Source organism: Protomyctophum bolini, assembly GCF_963924005.1.
Source record: "Protomyctophum bolini genome assembly, chromosome: 16".
In the NCBI taxonomy this organism is placed as follows: Eukaryota; Metazoa; Chordata; class Actinopteri; order Myctophiformes; family Myctophidae; genus Protomyctophum; species Protomyctophum bolini.
The window spans coordinates 41,286,359-41,303,208 of NC_137877.1; the positions used below are offsets into that span (position 1 = coordinate 41,286,359).

A 16,850-nucleotide genomic window follows, 5' to 3' on the forward strand; every position below is an offset into this window, starting at 1 on the left:
ATCAACTTAACGTCATATCACCAGTAAGCGAACGCAGCTGAGACCCTGCAGATCATGTCTGTCTGTCTGTGTGTCCGTCCCGCTGTTACTGTATATGTGGACCTGGCCCCTTTTGTGCCCATATATGGAGCTGAGTGATTTGTTTGTTGATGCAACACTTTTGTGCCCATATATGGAGCTGAGTGATTGTGTTTATGCAACACACTCCATATTTGGACGTATAGCGGGACAGACAGACAGACAGACAGACAGACACACACACAGACAGACACACAGATCTGCTAGGTCTCATAGTAAGTGCTCACTGCGTTCGCAATCACTGTGTTCGCAATCACTGCGTTCGCAATAACTAGTCACCGGAGGACGTCATCATAACGTCAAGACGTCATTTGGCTTGCCCGGGCAGTGGGCATTCTCTAAATTGTGTAGACTTCTTGTAAATTAAGTAATGCCAGATGTCAAAACAATAATTTAAAGGTATATTCAGTGATTTCACTTAATTCAAATATCACTTATTTTTTTGTTTTGTTGTGATAATCCTCTCTACTATAGTGTGTGCTGACCATATATAAGGAGTTCCTCCCTGTCCCCAGTTAACCCCTGGGGGGTTAAAAAAAACGTAGGTTTCGTTTTTGACTCTCTATCCTGATTGGACGAAAGGCTTTGGGTCCCAGCCAAAAACGAAACCTAAGGTCTTTTGAGTGAAATCACTGAATATACCTTTAAAGGACCACTTCACCACTTTTCAACCTATCTCCATATAGTAGGTCCTCACAAATAATCATGAAAAGATTGCGCAATTTTTTTCTACTCAGTCTGTGTCTCATAGGAAGGGCTGTGGGCAGTTCAGAAACCGTCTTCCAGTGACATCATCGATGGGGAATACAAGCTAATAGAAACTGCAGGCTTACTAGTCCTGAAAAGTTGCAATACGAAAATGGAAGCCATCGATCGTTCTCACGATAATGAAAATCTAAACATTTTTGTAAAAAAAAATCTTGTTTAAAAAAATCTGCCTAATGATGATGTCACTGGAAGACGGTTTCTAAACTGCCCACAGCCCTCCTATGAGACACAGACTGAATAGATGAAAAATGTGCCATTATATCATGATTATTAGTGAGGACCTATTATATGAAGATAGGTTCAAAAGTGGTGAAGTGGTCCTTTAACTCTTGAGATCCACTGTTCTAAACCCTCCCCCCTCTCTCTCTCTCCCCCCCCCCCCCCAGCGGATAAGGGCAGCAGCAGTGGGGGCAGCAGCGTGGTGAAGCAGGGGCGGCTGGAGCAGCGCGAGGGCCCGCGGGGCCGCTGGGCGCCCTGCCACGTGGAGCTGACGCCCTGCGAGCTGCGCCTCTACACGCTGGACAGCAGCGCCAACCTCACGCTGGGCACCGCCTACTCCCTGTCCCACTGCCAGAGCCTGGCCTGCCCCGCCCCCAGCGGCGGCGGCGGGCAGCCGCAGCCCAGCAGCGACCCCCGGACCCTCCAGGTCAGTCAGTGCGGCCGCTGCACTGCGTGATTTATTTATTTGTTTATTGTGACCAAGATTTTGACTGAGAGAGCCTGTCATCGCGCAAACGAGTTAACACATTTAGTACATAATACGTCTGGAAACGTCATAAGGATTGAAACCGAGAGGTGCCTTCGACGTCTGTGGACGTCCAAACGACACGGGGCGAGATAAGAATATTCAGAATTATTCCTATTTTTTTTTTTGGCATTTCGCTTTTCGCTTGCCGTATGCTAACGCTCTGTGCAACTATTAGCTTGTCATTGACTCCCATGTTAGCGCGGCGGAAAGAATGACTCGTATCTCCTGATCCAGGGCGCTCTCCGTGGTGATGAATGGATCGATATGCTGGCGCTGCATTTCTGCTCCTCATCCGTCTCTCCCGCAAAATATGAACTCTTTTTGGAGCGTATATAAATATATTAAGATGATCGGAGATTGTGAGGTCACTTTGTCAGTCAACTTTTTTAAGAAAGTATTTCCGGTTCATGGCTTTCAAAATAAAAGCGATCACTACTCTGGCGATTACTCTGGCACAAGCAGAGCCTTTATTTTGATGCAGTTCCGGTACTAAATGTTTAATAAGTACAGGCAGACTCTTCACATACTATATAGCCCCATGGCATGTCTTGACTTCTCATCCCGCCTCTCGTTCGAAATATGAACTCTTTGGAGCTTTTAGCGATATGATAGAATCGAGAGCAAGGTAAACTAGCAAAATATTTCTCCGTTTTTTTCCCCGGATTGTTTCCAGGGAAGGGGTGTGGGCAGGGCTCGACAGTGCGACTAGGTACTCGCATTTGCGACTAAGAATATCACCGTGCGAGTTGTAAAATTCAATTTGTAGCACAGGTGCGACTACAGGATTTGACCGTTCAATCGTGATAAAAGACAAGTCTCCGTCTACAGCAAGTGCACATTCTATAGTCGCGGTTCTATACCTACATTTATATTTCTGAACGGCGGTGTCGTTCGCCAAAAAGAGAAGAGCTACAAGCTAACAACGTGTCGAGGCTCAATGCGGCGTTCATTTGAAGATCTGTCCCCTTTGCTCCCACCGCCCCGCCCCTCCCTGTGTTGCTGCTCAGTTCTCTTCCCTGTCAGCAGCGGAGCGAACGCAGCAGGATAGCATGGTAGCAAGAAGACAGAAGGAGTTGCTAGGACCCTGACACGTTGAATACTAAAGTTATTTAGAAAGTTCTATCTATCTATCTATCTATCTATCTATCTATCTATCTATCTATCTATCTATCTATCTATCTATCTATCTATCTATCTATCTATCTATCTATCTATCTGCATAACAAACTATAGTCTACTGATAGTCTATCAGTATAAAAACAAATTGATTATATAGATTATATAAAGAATATGATATCCAGATGAATATCAATATTGTGATCATTTCTGAAAAGATATTATTTTAATATTTTGTCATATTGCCTGTCCCTACCTCATATCACTTTATTCAAGAAAAATCACACCTGTGTGAAGTGAGGGGCACTCTTATCATCATACACCATGGTTTAATTTAATTTGTCATATTCAGCTGACTTTTGACCTAATTTCTCCGTTCATTGTCAATGGCAAATATTGAGACGTGTGGGGGACTAAAGCTGTATATAGGAGGGGCTAGCGCCCCTCAAAAACACAGTATTTGATAACTTTTCATCGTGCTCCTAAAATAATTTGTGTGCTTATAGGCGCACACGTGCTACTTGCAAAAATGCTAAGCGTCTAGCCCTGGGTGTGGGTGTTCAGAGTAAAAGCGGCCATGTCTTTCCGGCACCGCAGATCTCCTATTTTGAAGGAATCCCGGGAATGATTGTGTTAATTGATCGATTAGATGGATTAGTCTGATGAAGCGTTTGGCCCCCGTCTCTCTCTCTCTCTCTCTCTCTCTCTCTCTCTCTCCAGGCCCTGTTCTTCAACAGCACCCGAGTCCAGCTGCGGGCAGGGAGCCAGTGGGACGCCCTGGAGTGGAGGAGGATGATGTGGGAGAGGGTGCTGGCCGCCAGGCCGCCGTCCCACACCCAGAGGGTGCCGTCCGAAGCCCAGAGGGTGCCGTCCCAGACCCAGACCGCTAAGGAGAACCAGCAGGTCAGCTAAGAGGCCTAAAAAGCCCAAGGCATACTCCCACTAGTACAGGTCAGACAACTAAAGCCATTTCGGGTTCATGATATCGCTACATCATGTTTGTAGTATTGTTTTGTATTCGGCAATCATCCGGAACTTCCTTTTCACCTCAAACCGATTTTTCTCAATAAAAGCTACAGGCTATACGAGAACTTTTATTGTTAATCTTCCAGATTGAGGGAAAAGGAAGTTCCATTTGATTGTTCCTACCTGATGACTACAAAACAATGACTACAACATGACGTAAAACGATATCATCCACTCCCGACCGGATCACACGGCACACTTTTGGAACGGAGACCAGGCTTTTCCTCCGAGGTGGAAAGCCTGGTGAGGCGAGGTCATCATGACCATAGGTGAGCGTAGGAAAAACCCTAAAGTCAAATCTGATCAAAATGTACAAGTTTTTATTTATTTTTTATCCCACGATTTTGTAACCCATTTTTCACCCCTGTGTCAATCATCTACTGTGATCCTGGGCTCTACACACCCTCCGCCAACCTGGGGAGAGCAACGGACTTAACTCATGCTCCCTTCATGCCTGAGTGTCCAAGTTGCTCCTTTACACCTGCCAGGGGGAGTTTCCCTGGTTGGACGTAGCGCGTGGAAGGAACACGTTATTCCAACCAGTTCCTTTCCCCTCCATCAGGCGCCCCGGCTGGCCAGGGGGAGGCAGTTTAGAGACCAGGATTACTGCATGTTTTTGTGAGGGTACCTACCCTAGGGGACACGGGGAGAACATGCAAACTCCACACAGAAAGGCCCTTTCGCCAACCCCACCTTCGGGTATAGAGCGCCGCAGTCCCCGCCCCCTTTCAGAAAAGCGAGTGGCCCAGGAAGTGAAAGCCCCATGCATTCTGCCATCGGCACTTTTAATATAATTTATTTAAAGACGGTTACGCCGCGGACAAAGCCAATTCGGATCGTGACGAATCATGACAATGAACACAATATTTTGGGACGATCAAATCATTAGAAAGAAGAAAAGAAAGTCAGGAGACAACACTATTTGTTTTATTTTTCGTCTTATAAATTATTTGATCGGCCCAAAATATTGTGTTCATTGTCATGATTCGTCACGATCCGAATTGGCTTTGTCCGCGGCGTAACCGTCTTTAAATAAATTATATTAAAAGTGCCGATGGCAGAATGCATGGGGCTTTCACTTCCTGGGCCACTCGCTTTCTGAAAGGGGGCGGGGACTGCGGCGCTCTATGGGCACTGATGAGGCGGAGGAGGAAACACGCCGCCAGCACCCAAAAAAAAAAAAGAAATGTACAAGTTTACCCTAACCGCTAGTTTCCTTCTCCTCCACTAGGTGGCGATGTTCCCCACGACGCCCATGTCTCCCACCTCGACCCCCTCCCCGTCGGGCCTGGACACCCGGCCGGACCACACCCCAACCCCGGCCGAAGCCACGCCCTCCCCGCTGGCCCCGCCCCGCCCCGTCCGGCCCACCGCCCTGCCCCTGTTCACCCAGCGCTGCCAGGAGGTCCTCAAAGTGGGCCTTCTGCACAAGGTTGTTATTATTATCCCATTCTGACCTGAGATCAGATTCATACGAGGTTTCCACTGGACACACACTGGTCTGATGAACCCATTCTGACCTGAGATCAGATTCTAAAAACGTCAGTCGCTCTTCAATTTTTCAAAAAATAGCAGACCTACAAGCTCGTAGCGCGCCACTCGGTGGCGCGCTATGAGCTTGTAGATCTGCTATTTTTCAATAGCTAAAGCATAACATGATGCCAACACCAAAATGGGTTCCCGTTCAGAATGGGTTATTATTATTATTATTATTATTATTACTAGATCGTGCAGTATGTACGAGCCATAATGAAAACTCAACAAAAGATACCATTTAAAATATGTATATTTTCAGTTGGATAATCATTGAGAAGAACTACAGTAAAACTAAGGGTTTTTTTGTCTATAATTTCTTTGTTTTACAAAACACACAATACAATTTCAGTTAGTAGTTAGTTTTTTTTAAATATATATAGTTCTTATTTAGTTCAGTTAACGGAAAATCCTTCTTCCATTCTGGGCGGGAACCCATATTTGGGTTCTGTCACAGTGTGTACAGTATTCAAAAAATGTAAACATTTTGATTCTGCTATATAAATATTTGAAGTTTTTCCAGAAACCTTAGGTCGGGATTTAGAGGCGTTTTTTTTTAGAATCGGCCTCAGGCCTAAATGGGTTAAATGTTAGCGTTGGTTATTTGGTTAGTGGTTACAATTTACAATTAACAATTTAGGCATTTAGCAGACGCTCTTAATCCAGAGCGACTTACATTAAGCAAGAACAAAAGCATGGGAATACATCACATGAAAGCATTTATCATGAAACATGCGTAAGCTAAGTAACAGTGGAATATCTATAATGAAACTATACATATAAACTATACATATACTACTATGCTATACATATGTACTATGGCGTGCTATGACTATATACAATGCAATTATAGTGCGGTCTACATAACATGCTATAAGTCTGTATCAAATGCTATCCAAGTCTACAGAAATGCTATCTAAGGGGGGTAGGGTAAGTGCTATGGGCCATGATGGAGTCTGAAAAGGTGGGATTTCAGACTACGGCGGTTGGTTAGTTAGTACCTCTGACCACCTTGCTGCTCCACCAGCTGACGGAGCAGAACAACTGGCGGGCGTTCACCTTCGTCCTGACGCGCTCCGCCCTGCGGGCGTTCCCCACGGAGGGCCGGGGTCCCGTGGCCGAGCCCCTCTTCCAGCACCCGCTGGCCTGCTGCGTGGCGGTGCAGCACGGGGGGGCCGGGGGCCACCCTCAGCAGGAGAACGCAGACCCCTGGAGCGGCGCTCCCGCCCACTCAGGATGCCACTTTCAGGTACGGTGTTGTTTTTCACACGTGCACATTATATTTAGTTTAGACTATTGGTCCGACTGTCTTTATTTTTATTTTTATTTTTATTTTTATTTTTATTTTTATTTTTATTTTTATTTTTATTTTTATTTTTATTTTTATTTTTATTTTTATTTTTATTTTTATTTTTATTTTTATTTTTATTTTTATTTTTATTTTTATTTTTATTTTTATTTTTATCCCTAATTGCTCCTGATGTGCTGGTTGGTGCCTTGCATGGCCTGTATTTTCTCTCTTCCAGGTGGTGTTCTCCTCTGAGGTTCTGGAGCTCCAGACAGACAGTCAGACCTGTATTTTCTCTCTTCCAGTGCATAATAATAATAATAATAAAACTTTATTTGTATAGCACCTTTCATGACATGAAATGCAGCTCAAAGTGCTTTACAGAACAATGGAGAATAAAAGAAAAGCAAGGCAACGACATTAAAAAACAAGCAGTAATGCAATACAGTGAGGACATGAATAACAAACAAAAAAAAGAAAGATCAATTAAAAGCAATGTTGTAGAAGTGGTGTTCTGCTCTGAGGTGCTGGAGCTCCAGACAGACAGTCAGACCTGTATTTTCTCTCTTCCAGTGCATGGTGTTCTGCTCTGAGGTGCTGGAGCTCCAGACAGACAGTCAGAGGTGAATTTTCTCTCTTCCAGGTGGTGTTCTGCTCTGAGGTGCTGGAGCTCCAGACAGACAGTCAGACCTGTATTTTCTCTCTTCCAGGTGGTGTTCTCCTCTGAGGTTCTGGAGCTCCAGACAGACAGTCAGACCTGTATTTTCTCTCTTCCAGTGCATAATAATAATAATAATAAAACTTTATTTGTATAGCACCTTTCATGACATGAAATGCAGCTCAAAGTGCTTTACAGAACAATGGAGAATAAAAGAAAAGCAAGGCAACGACATTAAAAAACAAGCAGTAATGCAATACAGTGAGGACATGAATAACAAACAAAAAAAAGAAAGATCAATTAAAAGCAATGTTGTAGAAGTGGTGTTCTGCTCTGAGGTGCTGGAGCTCCAGACAGACAGTCAGACCTGTATTTTCTCTCTTCCAGTGCATGGTGTTCTGCTCTGAGGTGCTGGAGCTCCAGACAGACAGTCAGAGCTGAATTTTCTCTCTTCCAGGTGGTGTTCTGCTCTGAGGTGCTGGAGCTCCAGACAGACAGTCAGACCTGTATTTTCTCTCTTCCAGGTGGTGTTCTCCTCTGAGGTTCTGGAGCTCCGGGCGGACAGTCAGAGCTCGGCTCGGGACTGGGCCGAGGCTCTGCGGCAGGCGGCAGGCGCCCAGAGGCCCGTCCGGAGGGAGGCGGAGGAGGTGGGCGGCGAGGCGGCCCCAGGTAAGGACTGTCACCATTACCACATTTAACCCATTCAGGCCTGACGTCGAAATAAAATAAAAAAATCTTCTAAATCATGACAATTTTCTGAAAGATTTGAGGCACATTTTAACGATTTAAAAAAAATAGCAGACCTACGAGTTCATACTCGGTGGCGCGGTATGAGCTTGTAGATCTGCTACTTTTCAATAGCTAAATTATAACATAATGTACAGTAGGAGCTGTTTCTCAACAGCCAAAAGTGTCAAATAATGTTTTAGGAGCTGTTTCTCAACAACCAAAAGTGTCAAATAATGGTTAGAAGCTGTTGTTCAACAACCAAAAGTGTCAAATAATGGTTAGAAGCTGTTTTTCAACAGCCAAAAGTGTCAAATAATGTTTTAGGAGCTGTTTTTCAACAGCCAAAAGTGTCAAATAATGTTTTAGGAGCTGTTTCTCAACAACCAAAAGTGTCAAATAATGGTTAGAAGCTGTTTTTCAACAGCCAAAAGTGTCAAATAATGTTTTAGGAGCTGTTTCTCAACAACCAAAAGTGTCAAATAATGGTTAGATATGGGATATATCGTTACATAGTTATTGGTTCTAACGTGCATTTGGACATGTTTTCTCGTCACAGGCTCAGCCGCGGTGCCAGCGGCTGGCTCCTCCCACAACGGCGGGGGTGTGCTGCTGAGAGCCAGGCCGGCCAATCAGAGGAGGCAGAGAGGAGACTCCACCCAGCGAGCCAAGCGCCAGTCCGTCACCACTTCCTTCCTGAGCATCCTCACCTGTCTGGCCGTGGAGAAGGGCCTAACGGCCCAGAGCTTCAGGTGTGCAGGTACGCACGCACACGCGCACACGCACTCACGCACACACACACACACACACACACACACACACACACACACGCATGCACGTTGATGTGATTTTTATTTGTTGACAACAATATATTTATCATAGCTTGGTTTTTATTTAGTTTTCGTCAGTGAAAAAAGGGTACTGTGAAGTTTGAGTCCTTTAAAAAAAAAAAAGTATCTGTGAAATATTTTGACATTTCCTGAAATTGCTGTTTGCTTCTAGGAATGGGAGGTCCCTGGGTTTTCAGATGGGGGTCCGCAGCCAAATACAGATAATTCTGGGGGTCCTTGACGTGAAAAAGGTTGAGCACCACACATAGGTTTTTCTAGGTTTTTCCAGGAAACTGGAGCATTGAAGGAGCACATTTTCAACCGTGTACTATCTTCATAATAATGTTGATCAATAGAGGGTATGCGCATGCATAAAGTTAATGGGGAATCGAGTGTCAAAGTAAGTTTAATGTCTTTTAACATAATTTAATGCAATCAGATTTTCTGTGTGGATGTCTGGGGCTGTCAAGGCCAGAAAAGGTTTTTTTTGCCACTCAGTAGGCGTTCCCGCATAACTTTCGGATATGATGATGATGTCACGCGCATACCCTCCATAATATGGTCAATTGATCAATTGATCACTACTGGTGACCAATTGACCATATTAGGGAGATCAACGGGCATCGTCTTCCTTGATTGGTCAACCCAAACCATCGGCTTCACGGATTGGACAAACCTTGCGTGGTGTTTGTGTCTCTGTGCGAATATAAGTGAAGACGCAGAATATTCCATGCATTTACACATCAGGACATGACCAGTAGGATACCACTGACCAATAGGATTCATCCACTGTGGTGCTGTTGTGAGTAATGTTACGCTGGGCGGTGCATCTGAGAGGACCAGAAACAGCCAATCAGAGAGCTGTGACGGTGAGGCACTGCGTGTACTCCTTTAGGGGTCACAAGGATCACATTGATGTGCACGTCTTCAACACAGTGTCTTTGATATGGAGGAAGTTGACCCCAGAGACCCCTGGAAGAGGAGAACGCCACCTTGAGGTTCCATTCACGCGCAGCGGCCACACAGCTGTGCTGATAGAATATACTGTCTACCTCTGAGGAGGGAGGACTGACCAAGTTTACTGCACCAAGCTTTATGCATTTGATGTTGACGCCCACACATGGTTCAAACCACAGGTTTCTGGGACCGTTCCAGAGGGGAGGATCTACCACTCAGCCTGTGAGTTGGGGAAAGTTATCTTTATCCATGGAGGATTAACCGAGACTGGCTACACTAATGACATCTACAAGTTGGACACCAACACAATGGTCTGGCCTTTAATTAACGCCAGAGGAACTCCACCTCCTGTTTCATGGTCTAACTCTGCTACCATCATCGGGACAAAGATGTTTGTATTCGGGGACGGGGATACTAGGATTCAGTACCACAACACCATCAGAGTGTTTGACACAGAGACCAACCACTGGATGAAGAGGATGACACGATCTCCCAGCATGCAACAGCACCTATTAAACCTCCCTCCCCGCCTTTCCCCCTTCGGCTCAACCTTCTTCCAGGAGAAGGTTTCTGGACTGAATTTCCACAGATCATTGAAGGAATGGCCAAGTGTCCAGCCACCAAATATGTACTGCTCTCCATTGTAGGTAAAGGCTGAATGATCCCAGCGTCCTTCTGGCAGAAGCTGTGTAGAAGGTGTGTTCGGAGCAGAGAACAGACCAGGTGACCTGTATATCTTAGACTTCAGTCCTAGCCTCAAGACATTATGTAAGCTAGCAGTTATTCAGTACGGTCTGGAGCAGTCTGCACTCACACACAACATCAGGTGGGAACTGGCAGCCATGACCAAAAATTAACAACAAAAATAATCCCCAAATTATCAAACACCGAGGTTGAAAACATTTGTGAAGCCATGATGACTACCCAAAAGCAGCTGAATCAACCAACACAATAAAATAAATCAATACATAATAAATAAATAACAATGAAAAAACAAATGGACAGGGTGTGATACGCACGCACACGTCCATGTCATTTTTATTTGTTGACAACAATAAATTTAGTCTTAGTTTTAGTCATCATAGATAGCTTGGTTTTCATGTAGTTTTCGTCAGTGAAAAAAAGGTACCCGACAAACATTTTTTTTCGCCATGGTTTTTAGTCAAGGAAATCAGCACTCTCTGCTGCCCACCCGCCATACCGCTGGTGGCAGGTTGGAATCTGCCATTCTGCACTACTACCACATCCAACCTCCAGGTGGCTCCACTGGTCCTAAGCAAACATCTTGTGGGAGCACTGCTTCGGGCTAAACCAGACACCTGTCCACACACACACACACACACACACACACACACACACACACACACACTGCTTCAGGGAGACTTCCCTCCTCGACACACTTCCAGCCAACCTATTTTCTCAGCCCTTCCCACCAGAGGAAAGTAAACATTGAGCATAGATGTGATTTATCAGAAGAGAGCTGGCGCCTCTCTCTCTCTCTCTCTCTCTCTCTCTCGCCCACCATCGGCTACCGCCTGGCCCCTTCCCCCGTCACTGTGCCCCCCCCCCCCTCCCTTCTGTTGTGATTTAGTGGCAGGTCAAACATGTCGGCATAGGTTTATGTAAGCACAGCTATCTCTGCTAATGAGTGTGTGTGTGTGTGTGTGTGTGTGTGTGTGTGTGTGTGTGTGTGTGTGTGTGTGTGTGTGTGTGTGTGCACCTCACGAGGGGGGCCCTGGAGGGTAATGTAGGTCGATGACAGTGCTCTCTGTTCATCCGGCGCTGGGCCATTACTCTGGTGTTTACCAGGAGAGGGAGATAGGCTCGGCTTAACCAGGCCAGGAACCCTTTTGGTGTTGGCCTGATGTCGAAAAGAAAAAAAAAAGTCTTCTAAATCCTGACGGTTTTCTGAAAAACCTCATGTTTCTGTATCAGTGGAGCTCAATATTTCATGTCAAGGACCCCAACAATTATCTGTAGTTCCAGGGAACTACATGCTCATATAGTATGAGCTTGTAGATCTGCTATTTTTCAATAGCTAAAGTATAACATAATGCTAAAACACCTAAAGGGGTTCCCCCGCCCAAAATGTGAAGACTTGAGGCCTTCTAAAGCAGTATAGATCAACGTATAGTCACACACATAATTTTAAATAGCCATGTGCGCCGAAATGGGACGCTTTCCCCTGTTTAATGGGAAGAGGTTGGATTCTCTCCTCGGCGCGCCCCGATTTCCAAAAACAACTGTTCACCATGTTGTTATTGACTTAGAAAGTGTTCTGTCGTAAAAACAGCAGAGGATTGACCTGCAACCACAAGGCAATCCAGGGTCATATAATCCTTATCGTCAGGACACGATCCACGCCCTAAACACACCACGCACGCACGCACACACACACACACACACACACACACACACACACACACACACACACACACACCTTCACGCACTGAGATCAGCAAACAGACACGCTCCCTGCCACACCCTGGTTGTTTTCTATTATTTTCCTTTCTTTTCTTTTTTTAAATACAATTATTTTTTTATCCCACGATTTTTGTAACCCATTTTTTCACCCAGTGTCAATTATCTAATACAGCTGTTTTCAACCCTTTTCATGTCAAGGTTCATTATTTATTCTGCATCTGAGCCACGGACCACCGTTTGATGACATTTAGCCTCTCAGACCCATTTGAGCCACGGACCACCATTTGATGACATTTAGCCTCTCACACCCATTTGAGCCACGGACCACCGTTTGATGACATTTAGCCTCTCATAGGGCTCCATTTTTGTCACCACCTTATCCCTGAACGTCTTTGCCATTTTTTTTTTACTATTTAAAAAAACATTTTTGAATAGTTCAACTATAGCCAATCTACATTGACGCGTTGTGAGCTTGTAGACTGGCCATTTGAACTATTAAAAAATGTTTATCAAAATAGTTTAAAAAAAAAGGCAAAGAAGTTTAGGGATAAGGGGTTTAGAGGTGACGAAAATGGAGCCCATAGCCTCTCAGACCCCAAAACTAAAGGATATGTTGTTGTTGTTGTTGTTGTTGTTGTTGTTGTTGTTAGATAAGAACTCCATCAGGCGCCCCGGCTGGCCAGGGGGAGGCAGTATAGAGACCAGTTCCTTTCCCCTCCATCAGGCGCCCCGGCTGGCCAGGGGGAGGCAGTATAGAGACCAGTTCCTTTCGCCTCCATCAGGCGCCCCGGCTGGCCAGGGGGCGGCAGTATAGAGACCAGGGTTACTGCATGTTTTTTGTGAGGGCTTGGCCCCTCCATAATAATTAGTGTGTTTTGCGTGTGTGCACTACACTATACATGCACATTCAGGGGCGCGCGTGTGTGTGTGTGTGTGTGTGTGTGGCGGTTTATTTTTACCATCATGGACAGACGGTGTGTGGTTTTACCCATGGTGCTTTGCAGTTTCACCTTTGGTGCTGTCTTTGTTGTGGGAGGCTTCAAAAGGGGTTAGGAGGAGTGTTCTCTCTCTCTCTGTGTGTGTGTGTGTGTGTGTGTGTGTGTGTGTGTGTGTGTGTGTGTGTGTGTGTGTGTGTGTGTGTGTGTGTGTGGTGCACGCGCACATGTGTGTGTGTGCGTGCATTCAGGTTTGTGTGTTCTTTGACCACAGGGACACACTTTTAACCTTTGGCTGTTATGTCTGTCTCCCTAATATTATATCTTCCACCACACTGTCCTCTCTGTCTGTCTGTCAATTTCAACGCAAACTTATATAGAGTTAAAATGTGACAGATTTGACAAGCCTCAGCGCCTTCCCAACGCCTGGACCTCCCTCTTTACACCCCAATTTGTCCGCCTAATAATAGCTTGATTCCCCTGTACCCCCACCCCCCACCCCTCCCACCCTTTCTTTCTGTCTATTACTAGCGGGGTCTTTTTCAGGGTATATACTTTAACAAAACTCAGAGCCTTTTCAAGCAGCGTTCCTGTTCACAACCACACAAACCATTTCAACTCCTCAGCCATAGGCAGAGCTGTTCACATAACACATGGAACTATAGAGGCCTGTACAGCGCTACAGAACGCACTGAGACACATGGAAATATGGCGGCCTGTGCAGCGCTACAGAACACACTGAAACACATGGAACTATGGAGGCCTGTACAGCGCTACTGAACGCACTGAGACACATGGAACTATGGCGGCCTGTACAGCGCTACTGAACGCACTGAGTCACATGGAACTATGGAGGCCTGTACAACGCTACAGAACACACTGAAACGGTTGTTGCACGGCAGCACAGGGTGCGAGTGTTTGGACCGACGCACTGACAGTCCTACAGTCATGAGTCCCGACACCCTAGCCCCAAAACCCAAACCCTAAACATATAACCTCACCGAACCTCAGGACCAAGCAGGCACCGAACCGGACACCCCCTGGGTACCGGGCACCGGAACCCAACACGCTTGGGTATACCGAACTGGAATGTCCTTTGGTACTGGATACCGAACCAGACACGCTTGGTATACCAGGTACCGAACCAGAACATGCTTGGGGTACCGGGGTACCGAACCGGAACATGCTTGGGTACCGGGTATTGTGCTAAGGAAGTGTATACACGTCTTCTGGTCCTTTTTTTAATGATATTAAACGGGATTGCTGTAATCCATGTTTTGACAGTGGCCGCTGCTACAGTAGACAACACCTTGCTCAGAGCTCCAGAGTCCAGGTCATGTTTTGACAGCAGCCGCTGCTACAGTAGGCAACACCTTGCTCAGAGCTCCAGGTCAGGTTTTGACTGCAGCCGCTGCTACAGTAGACAACACCTTGCTCAGAGCTCCAGGTCAGGTTTTGACTGCAGCCGCTGCTACAGTAGACAACACCTTGCTCAGAGCTCCAGGTCATGTTTTGCGCACATCCGTTCACTTTCACCTTTATACTACTTGATTACGGGTTCGTCAAATCTTGTCTTTTCTCTCTAAATCTATACGGCGCTGTCCATGGTGCTGATCAGACCTGAGGACGATTCTACAAATGCCTTCTGAATCGGTTTTCTTGAAAAACCCTATGTTTCTATGTCGGTCGTTCTCAAACATTTTCATGTCAAGGACCCCCAACTATATATTGGCCGTCGACCCCCATCTGAAAATATGTTGTTCCAGGGCCCCCCCCTTCCCCCCCCCCAGAAGCAAAGTAAAAAAAAAACGTTCACTCTCTACACTATATATTCAAAGATTTGCGCTACATTTTCACGATTTTTCCAAAAATAGCAGATCTACAAGCTCATAGCTAAAGTATAACATATTTCACATTTTAGAAAATGTTTCAGATTCTCTGAGATGATAGAATGGTGATGGATGATGATGATGGTCATGGAAAGCTTCATGGGCCAAAGATAATCAACTTCAAAATTAAATTAAAAAAACGGTCAAAATGACCTGCTACTGTTAAAAAAACACTTAACCCATTTTAAACTGAGATCAGATTCTAAACATGTCTTCTACTTCCTGACAGTTTTCTGAAAAAGCTATGTTTTCTATGTCAGTCGTTCTTCAATTTAAAAAAATAGCAGACCCTACAAGCTCGTAGCGCGCCACTCAGTGGCGCGCTATGAGCTTGTAGATCTGCTATTTTTTTTCATAGCATAACATAATGCGAACACCAAAAAGGGGTTCCCGCCCCCAAAATGGGTTAAAGGACGTCCCGCCCAGAATGTGTTAAAAATGTTAATCAAATCAAATGAAACGTATGTCTTGTATGAACGCCACCCTGTGCCGCTACAACAAGCGACCCCAGTGATGTTCACACGCTCCATTAGTGGCTCCTGTCATGTCTCTTTGAAGCCATTTCAAGTCCACGGAGGGTAGGGGGGGGGGGGGGCAGCCCCCGTCTTTGCATATGCGCGCCACGCCCTCCTTCCATACATATCCGGCGCCGTCGTCGCTCGTTCAATCAAAACATCAAAATGTTTGGGGCCATTTATTGTGTTTCATTTTGTTTGGTCGGTTTGTTCGTTTTGTCTTCGGTCGAAATGTATTCAACTCATTAAAACATGAGAAAATTCAACTCATTAAAACATTGCAGAATTTACAGGGTTTTTCTTTTTTTTCATACCTTTTGAAGGAAGGAAATGACCACTGGTCGTTTGATGCGGCCAGTGGTCCCCCCCCTCCCCCCTCACACACACACACACACACACACTTAAAAAGTGCACGTACGCGCACTTTTTAAGTGCACTCAGGTTTGCATGACCCCTTGTCACTCGGACAGAGCACATTCTCAGGACCCCTGAGATGTGCGTGCGTTGCATGCTTGTTTTGCATTATTACTATTCTTGTGACAGAAAACATTTAGTATACGAATTTGAGATACACTTTTCCTGCTCCTCAACAGACACATTTGTTTGTTTTAATGGTTGTTTTCAGGGTTTTTGGGGATTTTATATAATAATGTGTAAAAGATCAGGGTTTGTGAGTCGACCTTTTAGAGGTCAGGTTCAGACTGGGGGTTAGGGAGTGGACATTTATTTAGAGGTCAGGTTTAGACTGGGGGTTTGGGAGTGGACATTTATTTAGAGGTCAGGTTTAGACTGGGGGTTTGGGAGGGGACATTTATTTAGAGGTCAGGTTCAGACTGGGGGTTATGGAGTGGACATTTATTTAGAGGTCAGGTTTAGACTGGGGGTTATGGAGTGGACATTTATTTAGAGGTCAGGTTCAGACTGGGGGTTAGGGAGTGGACATTTATTTAGAGGTCAGGTTCAGACTGGGGGTTTGGGAGAGGACATTTATTTAGAGGTCAGGTTCAGACTGGGGGTTAGGGAGTGGACATTTATTTAGAGGTCAGGTTTAGACTGGGGGTTATGGAGTGGACATTTATTTAGAGGGCAGGTTCAGACTGGGGGTTTGGGAGTGGACATTTATTTAGAGGTCAGGTTTAGACTGGGGGTTTGGGAGGGGACATTTATTTAGAGGTCAGGTTCAGACTGGGGGTTTGGAAGGGGACATTTATTTAGAGGTCAGGTTCCTGCAAGCCCCCAGTGAGGCTCTCCAACCACTAGGGCAGAGTATCTGTCGATTTCCGACTTTTCCCGATCCGGTGTTTATATTTTTTATCAGACAATATCCGCAACAGACAATAATCCAGTCTAATATCATGA

General features: G+C 45.4%; 1 protein-coding gene across 3 annotated transcripts in view; it reads left to right on the forward strand.

Annotated features, from left to right (window-relative positions):
• Window positions 1-16,850, forward strand: part of plekhm3 (pleckstrin homology domain containing, family M, member 3) — a 465,291-nt gene that overhangs the window by 6,153 nt on the left and 442,288 nt on the right. For all 3 annotated transcript variants that reach the window (XR_013965553.1, XR_013965554.1, XM_080786366.1), the window contains exons 5-10: window positions 1,233-1,492; window positions 3,431-3,613; window positions 4,968-5,168; window positions 6,297-6,518; window positions 7,740-7,884; window positions 8,507-8,701. Coding sequence is in view for 1 of the 3 variants with exons in the window: in XM_080786366.1 (XP_080642492.1) it covers window positions 1,233-1,492; window positions 3,431-3,613; window positions 4,968-5,168; window positions 6,297-6,518; window positions 7,740-7,884; window positions 8,507-8,701 (1,206 nt within the window). In the remaining 2 variants the exon portion in view is untranslated. The remainder of the gene's footprint in view (window positions 1-1,232; window positions 1,493-3,430; window positions 3,614-4,967; window positions 5,169-6,296; window positions 6,519-7,739; window positions 7,885-8,506; window positions 8,702-16,850) is intronic.